The 15396-nt window shown below is 45.2% G+C and overlaps 1 protein-coding gene across 6 annotated transcripts in view; it reads left to right on the top strand.

Annotated features, from left to right (window-relative positions):
* stab1 (stabilin 1) overlaps positions 1-10413 on the top strand; it is a 38774-nt gene extending 28361 nt beyond the window's left edge. For 3 of the 6 annotated variants that reach the window (XM_077603706.1, XM_077603708.1, XM_077603710.1), the window contains 15 exons: positions 166-318; positions 1478-1582; positions 1658-1774; positions 2517-2649; positions 2724-2784; positions 3664-3808; positions 5106-5239; positions 5303-5468; positions 6420-6526; positions 6600-6719; positions 7197-7331; positions 7407-7511; positions 7582-7731; positions 9377-9481; positions 10177-10413. In XM_077603706.1, coding sequence (XP_077459832.1) covers positions 166-318; positions 1478-1582; positions 1658-1774; positions 2517-2649; positions 2724-2784; positions 3664-3808; positions 5106-5239; positions 5303-5468; positions 6420-6526; positions 6600-6719; positions 7197-7331; positions 7407-7511; positions 7582-7731; positions 9377-9481; positions 10177-10263 — 1823 coding nt within the window. In that variant the 3' untranslated portion in view covers positions 10264-10413. Of the gene's footprint in view, positions 1-165; positions 319-1477; positions 1775-2516; positions 2650-2723; positions 2785-3663; positions 3809-3923; positions 3967-5105; positions 5240-5302; positions 5469-6419; positions 6542-6599; positions 6720-7196; positions 7332-7406; positions 7512-7581; positions 7732-9376; positions 9482-10176 lie in introns of those variants that run through there. The other 3 variants (XM_077603705.1, XR_013300739.1, XM_077603709.1) reach the window with 3 other exon arrangements.
* The last annotated feature ends 4983 nt before the right edge of the window (positions 10414-15396 follow it).

Raw genomic sequence — 15396 nt, forward strand, 5'->3', positions numbered from 1 at the left:
GGTAGACGTGTCATCTATTTGAAGTGGGTGGGTGGTCGTCAATGAATCAATGAGGTCATCGGCTACCAACTCTCCCCGTTTCAAAAGGATTGGGCGTCTAATGTCGTCAATGGCAGACTATGAGTTACTGACCAAACCATTTTTTTCTTTTTTTTGGACGCGCAGTGTGCCCGGGCGGCGTAGAGTCGCCGTGCGGCGGCGACCATGGCAAATGCGACGACGGCTTGAGCGGGACGGGGAAGTGCAATTGCCTCATCGGCTTCCAAGGGAAGGCGTGCGAGATGTGCGTGCCGGGACGCTACGGCGCTAACTGCACAGGTGGGTTTCCGCCACGGTGTATTGCCAGCGGTACTCGGATGTTTGGTCGACCGGACGTTTGGTCAACCAAACGTCCGGTTGACCAAATGTCCGGGGACCAAACGTCTTTCGACGAAACATCCGGTCACGATTGCCAGCGTCTTCTTGAGCTACGATAGCGCTATTTTGTTACATACAGACGCTCCCCTACTTACGAACATTCGACTTACGAACAACGGTACATACGAACATGTCTGCAAATTGCGTTTATGTCGAAAAATGTTCGTAAGTTCGATTTTGTATTGCATGCCTTTTTCCGAGTAGTGCTTCTTTCCGCCGCTAATACCGACGATGCCTGGCGCTGTGAGCGCTCAGCTCACCTAGCATCCACCTTCCTCTGCCCAGTACGTTGCAGTGCGTAAGTTGCGTAAGTGCGTGACGTATCTCCAGTGCGCAAAGAACCTTTTTCATTTTTATCATGAAATATCTCGTGCAGCCATTATTCAATATGGTTGATGAAAAGCGAAAGGCTTCTAGTGAGGGAGCTGCAAGGAAGAGGCAAGCCATTTCATTTGAAACGAGTGGCAATAATAACGAAGCTTGATGCGCGTGAGAGTGGTGAGCGTTTCACGGGCATACAACTTGTCAGTACCATTTATAAACAGAAAGATGGAGCAGCAGGACCCAAATATTGAACGTTGCACAAAGTTTGCAAATCAATTGAATGATGCCATACAGTGCTACCGCATCATTTATGATGAAAAAAAGAAGAAAACTGTGTAATCGTCGTTAGATCGCTTCTTTCGGCCAGTTTCTAATACATAAATCTCTCTCTCTCTCTCTATACAGTACTGTACATATTCTCTCCATTTTATGAAATGTTTTTTCAGTACAAACCAATGTGTGTTACTTAAACAAGCCTTAAACATACTTATATAAACCTTCAATATACTTATATAGGCCTTAAACATAAATTATAATACAAAATATAGCACTGAATCAACTTACAAACAAATTCAAGTTATGAACAATCGCTCGGAACCTAACTCGTTGGTAAGTAGGGGAGCGTCTGTATCTCAAGGCTTTTGATTTGACATGTTACTCTATAGGGTTTGTTGCTGATCCAATTTGACATTCATTTTCATTTTCGTTTTCGATACGTGTCTACGTCGGATTCCAGCCTGCGACTGCGGCAAGCAGGGACGCTGCGACGAGGGAATGGACGGCTCGGGCCGATGCGTGTGCACGCCGGGCTGGAAAGGCGAGCGCTGCCAGATCGATTTGGGTGAGAGCCGAGGACCACCACCCAGCGGGTTCCATTTTGCGGCGCCCCAGATAACCGGCGTGGCCTTTCTGCCAGGTTCCATCCCCGAGGAGTGCCATCCGTGTGACCTGCAGGCAGATTGTTTGCCCGGCGTGGGCTGTCAGTGCAAAGACGGTTTTCAGGGAAATGGGACCTTCTGCACGCCCGAGCCACGTGAGTGCCCACTTGCCCAAAGTCCAATCAACCTTCCATTGCAAGACCATAGACCTGGTGGTAGTCTGGATGTCGTTGTAAATATTTGTGAAATGGAATGATTTGAAAGAGAGCAGCTTAGTTTAGCTTATCTTAGTTTATTTTAGCTTAGCTTAGTGTATCTTAGCTTAGCTTATCTTATTTTAGCTTAGCTTATTTTAGCTTAGTTTATCTTAGCTTATTTTAGTTTATCTTATCTTAGTTTATCTTAGCTTATTTTAGCTTAGTTTAGTTTAGCTTATTTTAGTTTATCTTATCTTAGTTTATCTTAGCTTATTTTAGCTTAGCTTAGTTTATCTTATTTTATCTTAGTTTAGCTTAGCTTAGTTTATTTTAGCTTAGCTTAGTGTATCTTAGCTTAGCTTATCTTATTTTAGCTTATCTTATCTTAGCGTATCTTAGCTTAGTTTATCTTATTTTAGCTTAGCTTATTTTAGCTTAGTTTATCTTAGCTTATTTTAGTTTATCTTATCTTAGTTTATCTTAGCTTATTTTAGCTTAGTTTAGTTTAGCTTATTTTAGTTTATCTTATCTTAGTTTATCTTAGCTTATTTTAGCTTGGCTTAGTTTATCTTATCTTATTTTATCTTAGTTTAGCTTAGCTTAGTTGAGCTTATCTTAGCTTAGCTTAGCTTGAGCCACCGGCATTCTTAACGCACGACCGGCGCTTTTGAGCTTCCATTGATTGGGGAACGTCCGGCAGCTCCCGATCTGTGCGCCGAGTACAACGGCAACTGTCACCAGGACGCCGACTGCCGCCAGACGGGACTGCGGGTCAACTGCACCTGTCGCAGTGGTTACCAGGGCGACGGCTACGCCTGCGACGCCGTCAACAGGTCAGGCGTGGGCTTTGGCGTGGGGGAAAACCAGGCCGCCGCCAGCTTGCCCAATGATGGATGTTGTTTTGCAGGTGCGTGGAGGAGGAAAACGGCGGCTGCAGCGATTTTGCAAAATGCAAGTTCACCGGCCCGGTGGGTAGCCAAGCCAAAAAATACCTCCCAGCCATTGACAGCTGTAAAATCCTGTTCTTACAAGCCAATGACTTTCCACGACAACGCACTCGTAACCGAAGAAACACATTTAAATTAACTTGGTTTAATATATACAGACACACTCAAACATAAGTTTAATGTAACTTTACACAAAACTGAATTCTAATTTAGTTTTACATTTTTTTACCTTCGTTCTGGGCGCGTTAGCTGTTTGCCACGCCTCCACCCTCACGTTCGCTATCGATGGGCTGTTTGCTGTTGTATTCCCTTCAAAATATTCCGAAAATGATGCACACAAATATCCTCACAATAGGATAAGGCACGACCACTTGCCAACGAGAAGTAGTCTTGAATGAGGGATCGCGAGAGCTAATAGGCTAAGGAAGGAATAACAGCCGCCTAGCCATGTATTGATTGTGGGTAATGAAGTTTTATTCTGAGAAAGGGTGCCATTGGCTATCGGTGTTGTGTGCACAAGTATACTTCATTACCCAGAAAGCCCTCTTTTTGCCCGCGCATGCGCGTTGTGTGTTTCCTGGTCCATGTGTAGGCGAAAGAAACCATTCAGTGCTCGTATATATCTGTTATACATGAAAGAGATGCGGCAATACAATCATAAACAGCCTCTCATGTCATGGCCACCTGGTTTGGTCGCATCTCGAAATTTTGATCGTGTCTCGGGCGAATTATTCGATCAAAATTTTTATCGTACCTCGAGCATGTCGTAGGTAGAGCTGATCGTAGGTCGAGGTACCACTGTAGCGTCATCGTAGCTAAAAAGCTGACGTCCCACTGTGGTAATAGCGCTAAAATGCACTTTTCATCTGATCTTTTGGTCTTCGCCCCTTTGCGGTCTAGAACGAGCGCGAGTGCGAGTGCCTGCCGGGCTACGTGGGCAACGGCGTCCAGTGCCTGGAGCAAGTGGTGCCCCCTGTGGACCGCTGCCTGGAGGACAATGGCGGTTGCCACCCGGTGGCGTCCTGCAAGGACCTGCACTACCACGGTAACGCCTAACGACCGACCGACCGCGTGGCCTCGGGCGCCGCTCGTCTGTTACCGCGGCAACAGACATTTGTCGCTCTCTATGCACCCTGACACCTTCGTCGCCGTGACAACAGACGCCACTCGCGTTACATCCCAACGACACGTTTGGTTACCAAGGTAATCTTCCGCTCCCATCCCTATAACCTTTTCTCCGGATGTCTGTTACCATGGCAACGTACCCCCGACTCTGTCAACGTGACGAGAGAATTGAGTTATCCGCGTAACTAAATTATATCATGATTTTTTTTTAACCCCGGTAATGCGTCCAGTCGCTTTACCGCGGTAACATATCCGTCCTTTACGGGTGCCGTTACCGCGGTTACGCGCGCTCGGAGGAGATCGCTCGTTACTCGGCGGCCGTTCACGGGAGGTTGCCGTGGCGACATTTGACTCGTTGGCTGCCATCGTGCGGCTGTAAAAAATTCACCAACAAACGACAATAATTCATTCATTTCAATTGGACGTCCATTGCCGTCGATGGCAGCCAAAGAGTTAAGTAACGATACGAATAGAGTACGCGACATGCTAGCACGCTGTCGCAGCCGGATTTGACGACATACCGACGTGGCGGCCATATTGGTTTGGGCAGCCTTCTCAGTAAAAAGTGGCACGTGCACAGAATTTCTATCATTTCTATTGATTTTTTTCCCACCCAATAAAAACAAGTCCCGACTGACTCACTGGGTACACGGTCGATTGGTCGCCGATCTTTTGGTCGCCGATCTTTTGGTCGCCAGTCTTTTGGTCGCCCGGAAGGTTATTGATAATTACCATTTAAATCGTTGCTCAAATTCCCTAAATACAAACTGCGAATGACTATGCAGTCATACTTAATGCCCTAGTAATTATTAGGCTAAAGAAAAGCTCCAAATTTCCCGGACTTGTATTGTTTTTTGTTGGGGAACTTGTTAAGACCCTGACTGACTTAGCTTCTTAAAGGGACAACGCATGTACATACAAACTCTTCTCCACTCACACGTCGGCTCAGTGAAACTGCTCATTGCCATTGTTGGCTTTTATTGATGTGTAGACCGTGTTGTTTTACCTTGTTTTGTCTCCGGTCTTTTGGTCGTCGGTCTTTTGGTCGACCGTTGTCGCGGTCGGGGCGACCAAAAGACCGCGACCAAAAGACCGGCGACCAAAAGACGGCGACCAAAAGACCGGCGACCAATCGACCGCACACGGACTCGCTGAACTGATTTTCACCAAACGCCATCCTTCCTTCTTTAAACGGATGGGACTTCTATCGTTCTCAGCCAACACGGCGGGAGTCTTCGACCTGCGCTCGCCCGACGGCAAGTACAAGATGAACTTCAGCCAGGCGGACGCCGCCTGCCGGGCCGAGGGGGCCTCGCTGGCCGACCTCAAACAGCTGGGGGACGCACAACAGGTACGCACTCCCGCCCGCGACGGTCGCCGTGGCGACGGGCGATTAATTCGCCCCTGGCCCCAGCTGGGGATGCACCTGTGCGTGGCCGGTTGGTTGGACGGCGGCAAGGTGGGCTACCCCACGCGCTTCCCCAGCATGAAGTGCGGCGAAAACCACGTGGGCGTGGTCCTCTACAAGGACCCGGTGGACCGCAGCAGCCAGTATGACGCGTACTGCTACAGAATCGCAGGTAAAAAAAATACATTTAAAAAACGCTTTGCAAAAACAAACAATCAAGCTAGCTGCGTCACAAATGCTAATGCTAATAGACGCAACATGATTGCTAATAGCCACAACACAAAGAAAAAGAGATTGGATTCCACGGATGACCTTGCCGAGCAATCTCTAGCTATTTGTTTATTTGCTCGTCCTCAGAAGGTCGCCAGGGGTGCCGAATCAAAGAGTAAATGTGTGAGCAAGATGTGTAGACATTTTTAAGGCCGTCTATAATGCTAAGGATCATTCCTTTTTCTGTATAGCTAATCCTAACAAGGGCGCTAAAGCCTAGCCCAGCCAACTATGGGCACCCTTGCCAGCCAATGGCAGGGCACCATGAGACAGATAACCAATCGCTTACATCTAGGGTTCGGCAATTTATCGCGTTTAACAGGCCGGCTAGCATAGCATGCATTTTTTGGGGGACGAGAATGACTTTTTGGGCTAAACTGCAGTAAAATATCGTGGTTTCAGATGGTTAGCATGCCGACTAGCTGCTCACGTTAACAATGATACGGGAATCAAAAATCCTGCTTTTAGTTTCCCATGATAAACGGTTAGCTTTTCACTTGCTATGCTTGCTAGTCGAGTGTCGTAAATGTAACATATTTGCCCTTGAGTAGATTCAATGTAAACGGAGGCCAAAAAAAGCTTTGCTCTTTCTCTCCGTCACGTGTTTTGGTGCCTTCACTTTCAACTGTAAAATCTCTAAAATCCCTCCCCTGACCCACTTTCAATTTCGTATGCGAATACCCGTCTTTTTTTTCCCATGGTGTCATTCAAGGTGACATAAATGGTTTTTGGGGCACAATTTCATTCGTTATCAATCTCTGTTTATCCTCCAATGCTCTTTGACCAAATTTAATGAGGCGTAGAAACCTGCGATAGCGGGATTTTCAACGGATTTTTTTGTTCCCCTCCTCAGAGGTGTCGTGCGAGTGCCCCGACGGCTACGTCGGCGACGGCGCGTCCTGCAACGGCGTCCTGACCGACGTGTTGGCGTCCTACGGCAACTTTTCCATCTTTTACAAGGTCGGACGCCGCCCGGTCTCGACGACCGACGCCGGAACGGTCGCTTTAGCGGCTTCCCGTCTCTCCTTTTCAGTTCCTGTTGGAGTACGGCGGATTCTCCGCGCAGGGACAGGCCCTGATAGATTTTTTGTCGCAAAGGCAGTCGGAGGTGACGCTGTTTGTCCCGCACGACGCCGGATTCAGTCCCGGCCAGGTCAGACGACGCCATCCGGCACCCCACTCGAAGCCCATTATTTGACTGTTTATTAATTAATACTACAGTGGTACCTCGACATACGATCTTAATCCGTTCCAGGACTGAGATCGTATGTCGAGCTTTTCGTAACTCGAGCGAACGTTTCCCATTGAAATGAATTGAAAACAAATTAATTTGTTCCAACCCTCTGAAAAAAACACCAAAAACAGGAGTTTAATAGAACTAAAATTGGGCGGATTTCGCCGGCGGGAGAGAGAGACGCACAGTATCGCGATCGAATTATTCGATCGAAATTTTCGTCGTACCACGAGGTACCACTGTATTTATATTTTATTACTATTCATGTTGGACCTTTTTGGGTGGTCCAGAAGCGATGAATTCACAGCTAGCCTACAAGCTACATGCTAGTTAGCTTGCGGAAATCCACAAATGAGCGCTAAAACGCCGCCGGTCCCACCGTCCATTTGTCCCTAGGTCCTCTCGGGACGAGACGTGGAGTTTCACATCTCTGCCAACCACGTCAGGCGACCGTTTAAGGCGCTGCGACACCAGGACGTGGTCCCGTCCCGGCTGGGCGTCAATCTGTCCGTTAGCCACGGCAACAACCAAGTAAGACGCACTCCACCAAAAAGCACCGTGTGGTTTCATTACGGGTAAACTACAACCCCCCACCCTAATGTGCAGAGTGTGAAAATGGTAAACCAGCGCCTCCTGTTGGTGTGGGACATCCCGGCGGTCAACGGCATCGTCCACGTCATCGAGGCGCCGCTCACGGCTCCGCCTCTTCCGGTCAGTCGGCCGACTATTCGCCGGCCGTTTAAAAGGCCTGCCTTCTCATTCGTTTTTGTTTTTCGTTTAGGTTTCCCATCATGCTTTGCGAGAACACGTCCACTCCAGCGGCACCGTGTCGGCCATTTTGGTGTCGCTGCTGCTGGCGGGCGTGGCGGCGGGGGTGGGCTACTACGTCTTCAAACACAAGACGGATGCCTTCAGATTCCAGTACTTTAAGGTGAGAAACGCTCGCCTTTGGTCAGCGCCATCGACGGCGATAAACGTCCAATTTAATTCATTCAAAAGTTCTTTTGAACCAAACTAACCAGATTTTCTGACCTCTGAACTCCCGGCTCCAAAATCGAATCCTCTCTCCTGATTCTTTGTTTACCTTGAACACAAACACATTTCTGACCTCTGTGACCTCTGAGACCTCCCGAGCCCAAATGGATTTATTTCATTTCCCAAACATAGCTTGCAAGTTTGATTGTATTCCTATGATTTCTTCTTGAGTTATCTTGAACAAACATATTACTGACCTCTGAGCTTTAACCCCACAACCCCTAAATTGAATCCTGTCTTTGCTCCATATTCCATTTTGAATCTACCGTATTTTCACGACTATACGCCGCATCCTATTTTTAGCCGCAGTGTCAGCAATAACAAGTGCTATTTCTGTATTTGACACACACAAAGGACGCACCGTTTTTATAGACGCAGCCAGGCATGGGAAAACATACACCAGCTTAAACATACGGACACACACTAAAAACACGTTTTTAAAAAGGCAACGGAAGCAAAACTGAGTTCGGTTGTACTTTTTTAGCCATTTTACAATGTACTCACGTCATCATCACCCACAAATCCATCAAAGTCCTCATTTTCTGAGTTTTATACGTTCGTCCAGGCGGCCACAATCCATTCGCAAATAGTAGCTAGCTAGTAGCTAGCGTAACTATTCCAGCGCTGCCGTCCATGCTTCGTCAAGCAGTGTTGATGTCGATGTATACAGGCCACAATCCATTGGGTGTATTGACAAAAGAACTAAATATCCCAGCAGTCACTGCGCAGTACTTTTTCTACGGGGAAAATAGTAGAGTCGGGTGGGGGCTGCTTGCCGTAGTTGTGAGAGCTGTAGAGGATGGTGTGCCCTATCCACTGATTTATTTTATTTGATCGTGATAACAATTTTAGTATTGGTCCATATATAATGCGCACTGGATTATAAGTCGCCCTGTCTATTTTGGAGAAAATCTAAGACTTTTATGTGTGCCTTATAGTCGTGAAAATACGGTAAATCCTTTCTTCATTTTTCAGTTAACACAAATCCATATTCCAACATGTCCAAATGTCCTCCAAGCTTGATAAATAATCTGAAGTTATCTTGACCTCTCTGACCTTGGACCTCACACCCCAAAACTCGAACCACCCCTGTGTCAACACCCCCCCAATCATATCCTGCATGTTTGATCATAATCCCAATTTTTTTTCTTCAATGATCTTGACCAAATATACCTCTGACCTCTGTGATCTTTGACTTTCACGACCCCAAAATGCAACCCCCCCTCTTTGTTTCGTACTCCAAAAATATCTCGCAAGCTTAATAATCCACCCTTTTTTCATTTTCTACTCACACAGCCCACAAAAATAAACCCACACCCCAGCAACAACATTTGTAACCCTCATAATAGCAAACAGTCCAAAAACGGACACCGTCCAAAAGGCACAAACAAAGCCAAATGAACAGCAAAAATTCTACAACACACACACACACACACACACACCAAAAAACCAAGCCGTAGCCAAATTCCAACGAGGCGACTTAAAAATGAGGCGGTTGATGATTTTTTGTGTTCCCCACCCCCCACCCACCCGCGCGACAGAACGACGACGAAGATAACGCGGCGGGCGGGCCATCTAAACCCGCCCTGGTGTCCATCCCCAACCCGCTGTACAGCGGCTCCAGAGCCTTCGCCGAACCTTTTGGGGTCAGTTCGCACCTCGTCACCTTTTTTATAAACAAACAAACATGACCGTTCTTTGATTGGCTGCCGCTCCCCCCCCTTAAGATAATGATAAACTCATTTAAATTCATGGCACGAGCATGAAAAGACCTCCCAACATGGCCGACTTGATGCAACATCCCCATCAAAGTCATTGCCCTGGCATGGATTCATGCTATTGATGGCACTGGGTGTCCAATTTATTTGTTGTGGGAGAGATGGCACCCGATAAGCAAACCTTCATTGGCTGCCACCCTCCCGCTTTCAATGGATTGGGCGCCTAGTAGCGATAAACTCATTTCATTTGATGGCAGAATTTTAAAAAAGGCCTTTCGTTAAATGACCTCGAGGCGGCCATGTTGGTAAGGGCAACATTTTCGTCAAAGTCGATGCATTAACATTCAAATGTATTTTGTTTTAATCATAAAATAAAAATCGGAAAACGAATATTCCCCATTTCCCATTTAGTTTTATTTTTTTATTTAAATATATATATATATATATACTTATCCATATCTCCAAATAGTTAAAAATAGATGCTTTAAAACTGCCCCAAATTACCCCAAAAATGTCTTTATTTTTATAAAACACATTATAAAAAATGTTTTTTTAAATATAACTACAATAAACCCAAAATATCCAAAAGAACCAAATGGAGAAAATATCTGAACATATTACAGGAGAACAGTGAGGGGGCGGAGCCTGGTCAGGGGGTGGAGCCGGCAGAAACCGAGGAACCTCCCAAAATCCTGGACCTGGACCAGTAAAATCATGTTTGTTCGCAAATTCCAAAAATCGTGGTGTGTATACCCCCCCCCCCCCCCAAAAAAAAAAACTACAAAAAAAATCAATGCTCTTGAGCAACAGGAAGACAAAGTGATTGTCAATAAATTTTTGCACTAATCATTTTCAAACAACCACCGACAGCCATTCTTGTTTCTGGCTTTGTTGACTGCAACTAAATTTCCAGAACCGCTTGCAGCCTTTGTGAGAGCGGGCCCGGTTTAAGGACGGCCCACAAGCATACGCAACCTGATTGGTTACGTCAGCGCCCTCATTTACGTGACTCTGAGGTTTGGAGGACTCGTACTCTCTGCGACGTCATGTCTGTGTCGACGCAAAACGCCTTTTGGCGACCCGCCTAGATGGCCGCTTTAATTCTTCGTTCAGACTGGCCCCCTTTATCGGCGTAATGGCGTCAGGCGCCATTTTGGGCAGATAGGTCGCATCCCTGACGTCAAATAATAATAATAATAATAATACAATCATTTTCTCATTGGCGTGACCTAAAAAAGAGGCCGGATTCAACCAAAAGTGTAGCTCAGAGATTCCCCGTATTTTGTCCTTATGCAAATGAGCAAGTCAAGCCCCGCCCCCCCAGGGCCATATACGTTAAGAAAATAACCAGCGGGCAGCAAAGTGTAAACAATAAATTCCAACCTTATCTTATTTGAGCTAGCTGGAGAAAAGTAGATTTGGTTTCGAGAAGAGACGGACACTTAAATGCAGAATCGTTTCAGTTTGACTTTGATTTATTCCATATAAGGGACAGCACATATTAGTAAACATACATATTTATATTCATGTTAATGACCATATATATATATGTTGCCGAGGGCTAATTTCCATCTTTAATCCTTGGTGTAGGTTGAAGTTAAACGATGACACACACACACACACACATACGAAACACAGTTTTAGATAGCGTTGTGATGGCAATTTTGTTATAATTATACTTGATTTTATGTAAGTATGTCTTTACTACCTCCCCAACAAACTGACACAAATGATAAAAATGCACAGACACACAAAATGCCAACAAACTAGAAAAAAAAAAACCACATACCCACACCAAAAAATAGATAAACTCACAACACAAAATGAATACACATTGTGAACAAAAACAAAAAAAAATCAAACAAACACAATCTAAAACACAGGTATCAAAGTGGCGGCCCGGGGGCCAAATCTGGCTCGCCGCATCATTTTGTGTGGCCCGGGAAAGTAAATCATGAGTGCCGACTTTCTGTTTTCGGATCAAATTAGAATGAAGAGTATAGATGTATATTACATTTCCTGATTTTCCCCCTTTTAAATCAATAATTGTAATTTTTTAATCCATTTTTTCTGTGTTTTTAGTTCAAAAAACATTTGGTAAAATAGAAAAAGCTAAAATAAACATTGTTTTAGATCTATAAAAAACTGAATATTCAGGGCTTTTAATACAGTTCTTTTAATCTATTTATAAAAAAATAATCTAAATATATCTAAAATGGTCCGGCCCACCTCAAATCAAGTTGACGTTAAAGCGGTTTGCGAACCAATTAAAAGAAGACAAACAAGCACGCATACAATAAAACTCAAAAACACGAACCACATACAAACTGACAAAAACACAAAAAAACAACGACACCAAAAAAAACACAAACTCACACCCAATATAAAACCACCACTACCGCTACCACCCAATCATTGTTTGCCATTGACGACACTAGACGTCCAATCCATTTACCGTCGAACAAAAACTACAAAATAAAATGACAAAAACAACCGTTTGCAAAAGACAACTCCCACAACAAACACACAATTCAACAGAAACGCACACTAGAAATCCATTTTTTTTTCCAAAACACAACCAAACGGACACACCCAAGCCCAAAAATCACACACACACACACACACACACACACACACACACACACACGTGCTGGATACAGCTCCCCCATTTGTGCGCGCGTGTTGCCATGAATCATTGATAGCGCAGAATGTCGGCGCTACGCTCTCAACAAAAGAGAGCCGGCGCGGCCAAACGGCTAAAAGACGCAAAAATGCAAAACGTTACGTAAACGCGCGTTGCAGCCAAAATAAATATCCAGGGACCCAACGCCGAAATCCTCTGGTTTTAGTGGCGCGAAAGGAAATTGACGCCCACTTGGTTTCAAGTGAAAACAGCGAGCTAATAATCAATGAATTTGTATTCGAACATCTGACAAATGCTAATATGAATTGTACGTATCACAAACGACGATCATCGCAGGGTACAATTTTTTTATCCAGATAAAGCATTAAAAAACATGCTAATGTGAATGTGTAAACAGTGGAAAAATGATACGCAAGGTAGCACGGGCTAATATGGTTGTTAGCATTTTTGTGTAAACAGTAGAAAAATAATATGCAAAGGAACTCGGGCTAATGTTAGCATTTCAAAAACTGCTTGTCCAAGAGGTGTATTCATCCAATAAAACATTAATAGTATTTTAAAAATGCTAATAGAAATGTTTGGATTTGTGTGTAAACAGTTTAAAAATTATACGCAAAGGAACTCGGGCTAATGTTAGCATGTCAAAAACTGCTTTCCCAAGATTTGTATTCATTCGATAAAACATGAATAGCTAATATGAATGTTAGCTAGCATTTCGTAGCCTATGAACAGCTAGCCATCTTCAATTGGATTTGACTAGTCTTTGCTCAAAGCTCACGCTAATGTTAGCATTTTTAAAATGCTCGTGTTGATGTTAGCCATTCGAAACAGGATTTTCAGCGAACATTTTCATTAATCCGAAAAGAAGCGCTGCAATGATGACGTCAACATTAGCCTTTGTAAAGAATTAATTTTTTTCCCAAACGATGTAGACGGTTCATATAGAAAACAGTGGAGAAAATGGTGGACGGGAGAAAAGCATGATGGAAAATCCCAAGGTACCGGCAAAGCAGCCATTTTGTTTACGAGCCGCGCTTTCCTTTTTGCTCCCATTTTGGTTCCTTGTGAAATGGCTTCCGCTCTCCCTCAACGCCGGAGGCTGAAACCCAGGCTGCGTGGAGACTCATTGGCAACTCCGCCAACTCCCCCAAGCGCTTCGTGTGGCTTTAGTGGACTGACTGACTGGAGAACGAGAATGGTTCAAAATGGAAGCTTTTAACGACACCACCGGCAACTAAGGAAGGAGTTGCGTTAAATGCTATTGACGCCAATACCAGATAGGCAATCTGACCGTTCGTCAATCCAATCGATAGACCTGAAATTGCCCCAAAATGGGACAAAAGTCCTCAGGAAGTTACCCTTGAATGAGCAAAAATCAAGAGTAAAAAAGGGACTCCAAAATGCCCCCAAATCACCAGGAAGTCAGCGAAATACACAGGAAGTTAACGAGGAATGACCCAAAATCAACAAGAAGTGACCCAAAATCAATAGAGCATGACCTGAGAATGCCTGCAAATCAAGAGGACATGAGTGAAATACACAGGAAGTTACCTAAGAATGACCCAAAATCTACAGGAAGTGACCAGAAACTCCCAAATCAACAGGAAGTGGCCCAAAATCAATACCATGTGACCTGAAAATGCCCCAAAATCAACAGGACATGAGCAAAATACACAGGAAGTTACCTATGAATGACCCAAAATCAACAGGAAGTGACCATAAATTCCCCCAAACCAACAGGAAGTGACCATACATTTCCCCAAACCAACAGGAAGTGACCCACAATCAATAACACATGACCTGAAAATGCCCCAAAATCAACAGGACATGAGCAAAATACACAGGAAGTTACCTATGAATGACCCAAAATCTACAGGAAGTGACCAGAAACTCCCCCAAATCAACAGGAAGTGGCCCAAAAACCAATAGAATGTAACCTGAAAATGTCCCTAAATCAGCAGGACATGAGCGAAATACACAGGAAGTTACATATGAATGACCCAAAATCAACAGGAAGTGAGCATAAATTCCCCCCAATCAACAGGAAGTGACCCAAAATCAATAACACGTGACCTGAAAATGCCCCAAAATTAACAGGACATGAGCAAAATACACAGGAAGTTACGTATGAATGACCCAAAATCAACAGGAAGTGGCCCAAAAACCAATAGAATGTAACCTGAAAATGTCCCTAAATCAGCAGGACATGAGCGAAATACACAGGAAGTTACGTATGAATGACCCAAAATCAACAGGAAGTGAGCATAAATTCCCCCCAATCAACAGGAAGTGACCCAAAATCAATAACACGTGACCTGAAAATGCCCCAAAATTAACAGGACATGAGCAAAATACACAGGAAGTTACGTATGAATGACCCAAAATCAACAGGAAGTGACCATAAACTCCCCCAAATCAACAGGAAGTGGCCCAAAAACCAATAGAATGTGACTTGAAAATGCCCCAAAATCAACAGGACATGAGCGAAATACACAGGAAGTGGCCTACGATTGACCCCAAATCAACAGGAAGTGTCTGTAACTGTTTACTTTGAAATAGGGTGTTTATTGTCGCATGGCCACACCAAAATGGCCGACTTCCTGTTCCGCTGTCGGCGGGCCGATTTTATTTTTTTTAAGTTTGCCTTGGGGGAAAAGTCCTATTTTTCCAATGAGCCAGTGGAGGTCAGTCGGTGGGTCGATCGGCGTCTTCCTTCTCCACTTCCTTCCTAAGCCCCCCCGTCGCCCACCCCTCTCCCCCCCGCCGCCGCCGCCGATTCTCGGGCGATTGCAGGCGTTTGTGCAGGCGCCGGCTCTTTGTGCGATGGGGGAAGGGAGGCTAGAGGGAGGCAGGAGGGAGGCGCCGCCGCCGCCGCCATCGTCTGCGTCACCCTCCCTCTAACGAAAACACGCCACCGCGACGCCGCTTTCATGTTTATCCTCTCCCCGCACGGCCGCCGCGTCCTATATAAGCGCCGCCGTCGCTGGGCGTGGAATTTGGAGCGCGGAGAAAGCGGATTGCGACGATTTATCGCAGTGTTTAGTTTCCCAAAATGTATGTATCGCTATCACCGCAAAAAAACAACGCTAACGTTTTCCACGAAAAGTGCGTCTATCTTCACCGTTAAGGACTGGCGTAGGCGTCCAATTGATTTTGACAGGGAGCGAATGACCGCGGGTCGCTTTCTTCACAAGGTGGG

This window comes from Stigmatopora argus, chromosome 6, assembly GCF_051989625.1.
Source record: "Stigmatopora argus isolate UIUO_Sarg chromosome 6, RoL_Sarg_1.0, whole genome shotgun sequence".
Classification (NCBI taxonomy): Eukaryota; Metazoa; Chordata; class Actinopteri; order Syngnathiformes; family Syngnathidae; genus Stigmatopora; species Stigmatopora argus.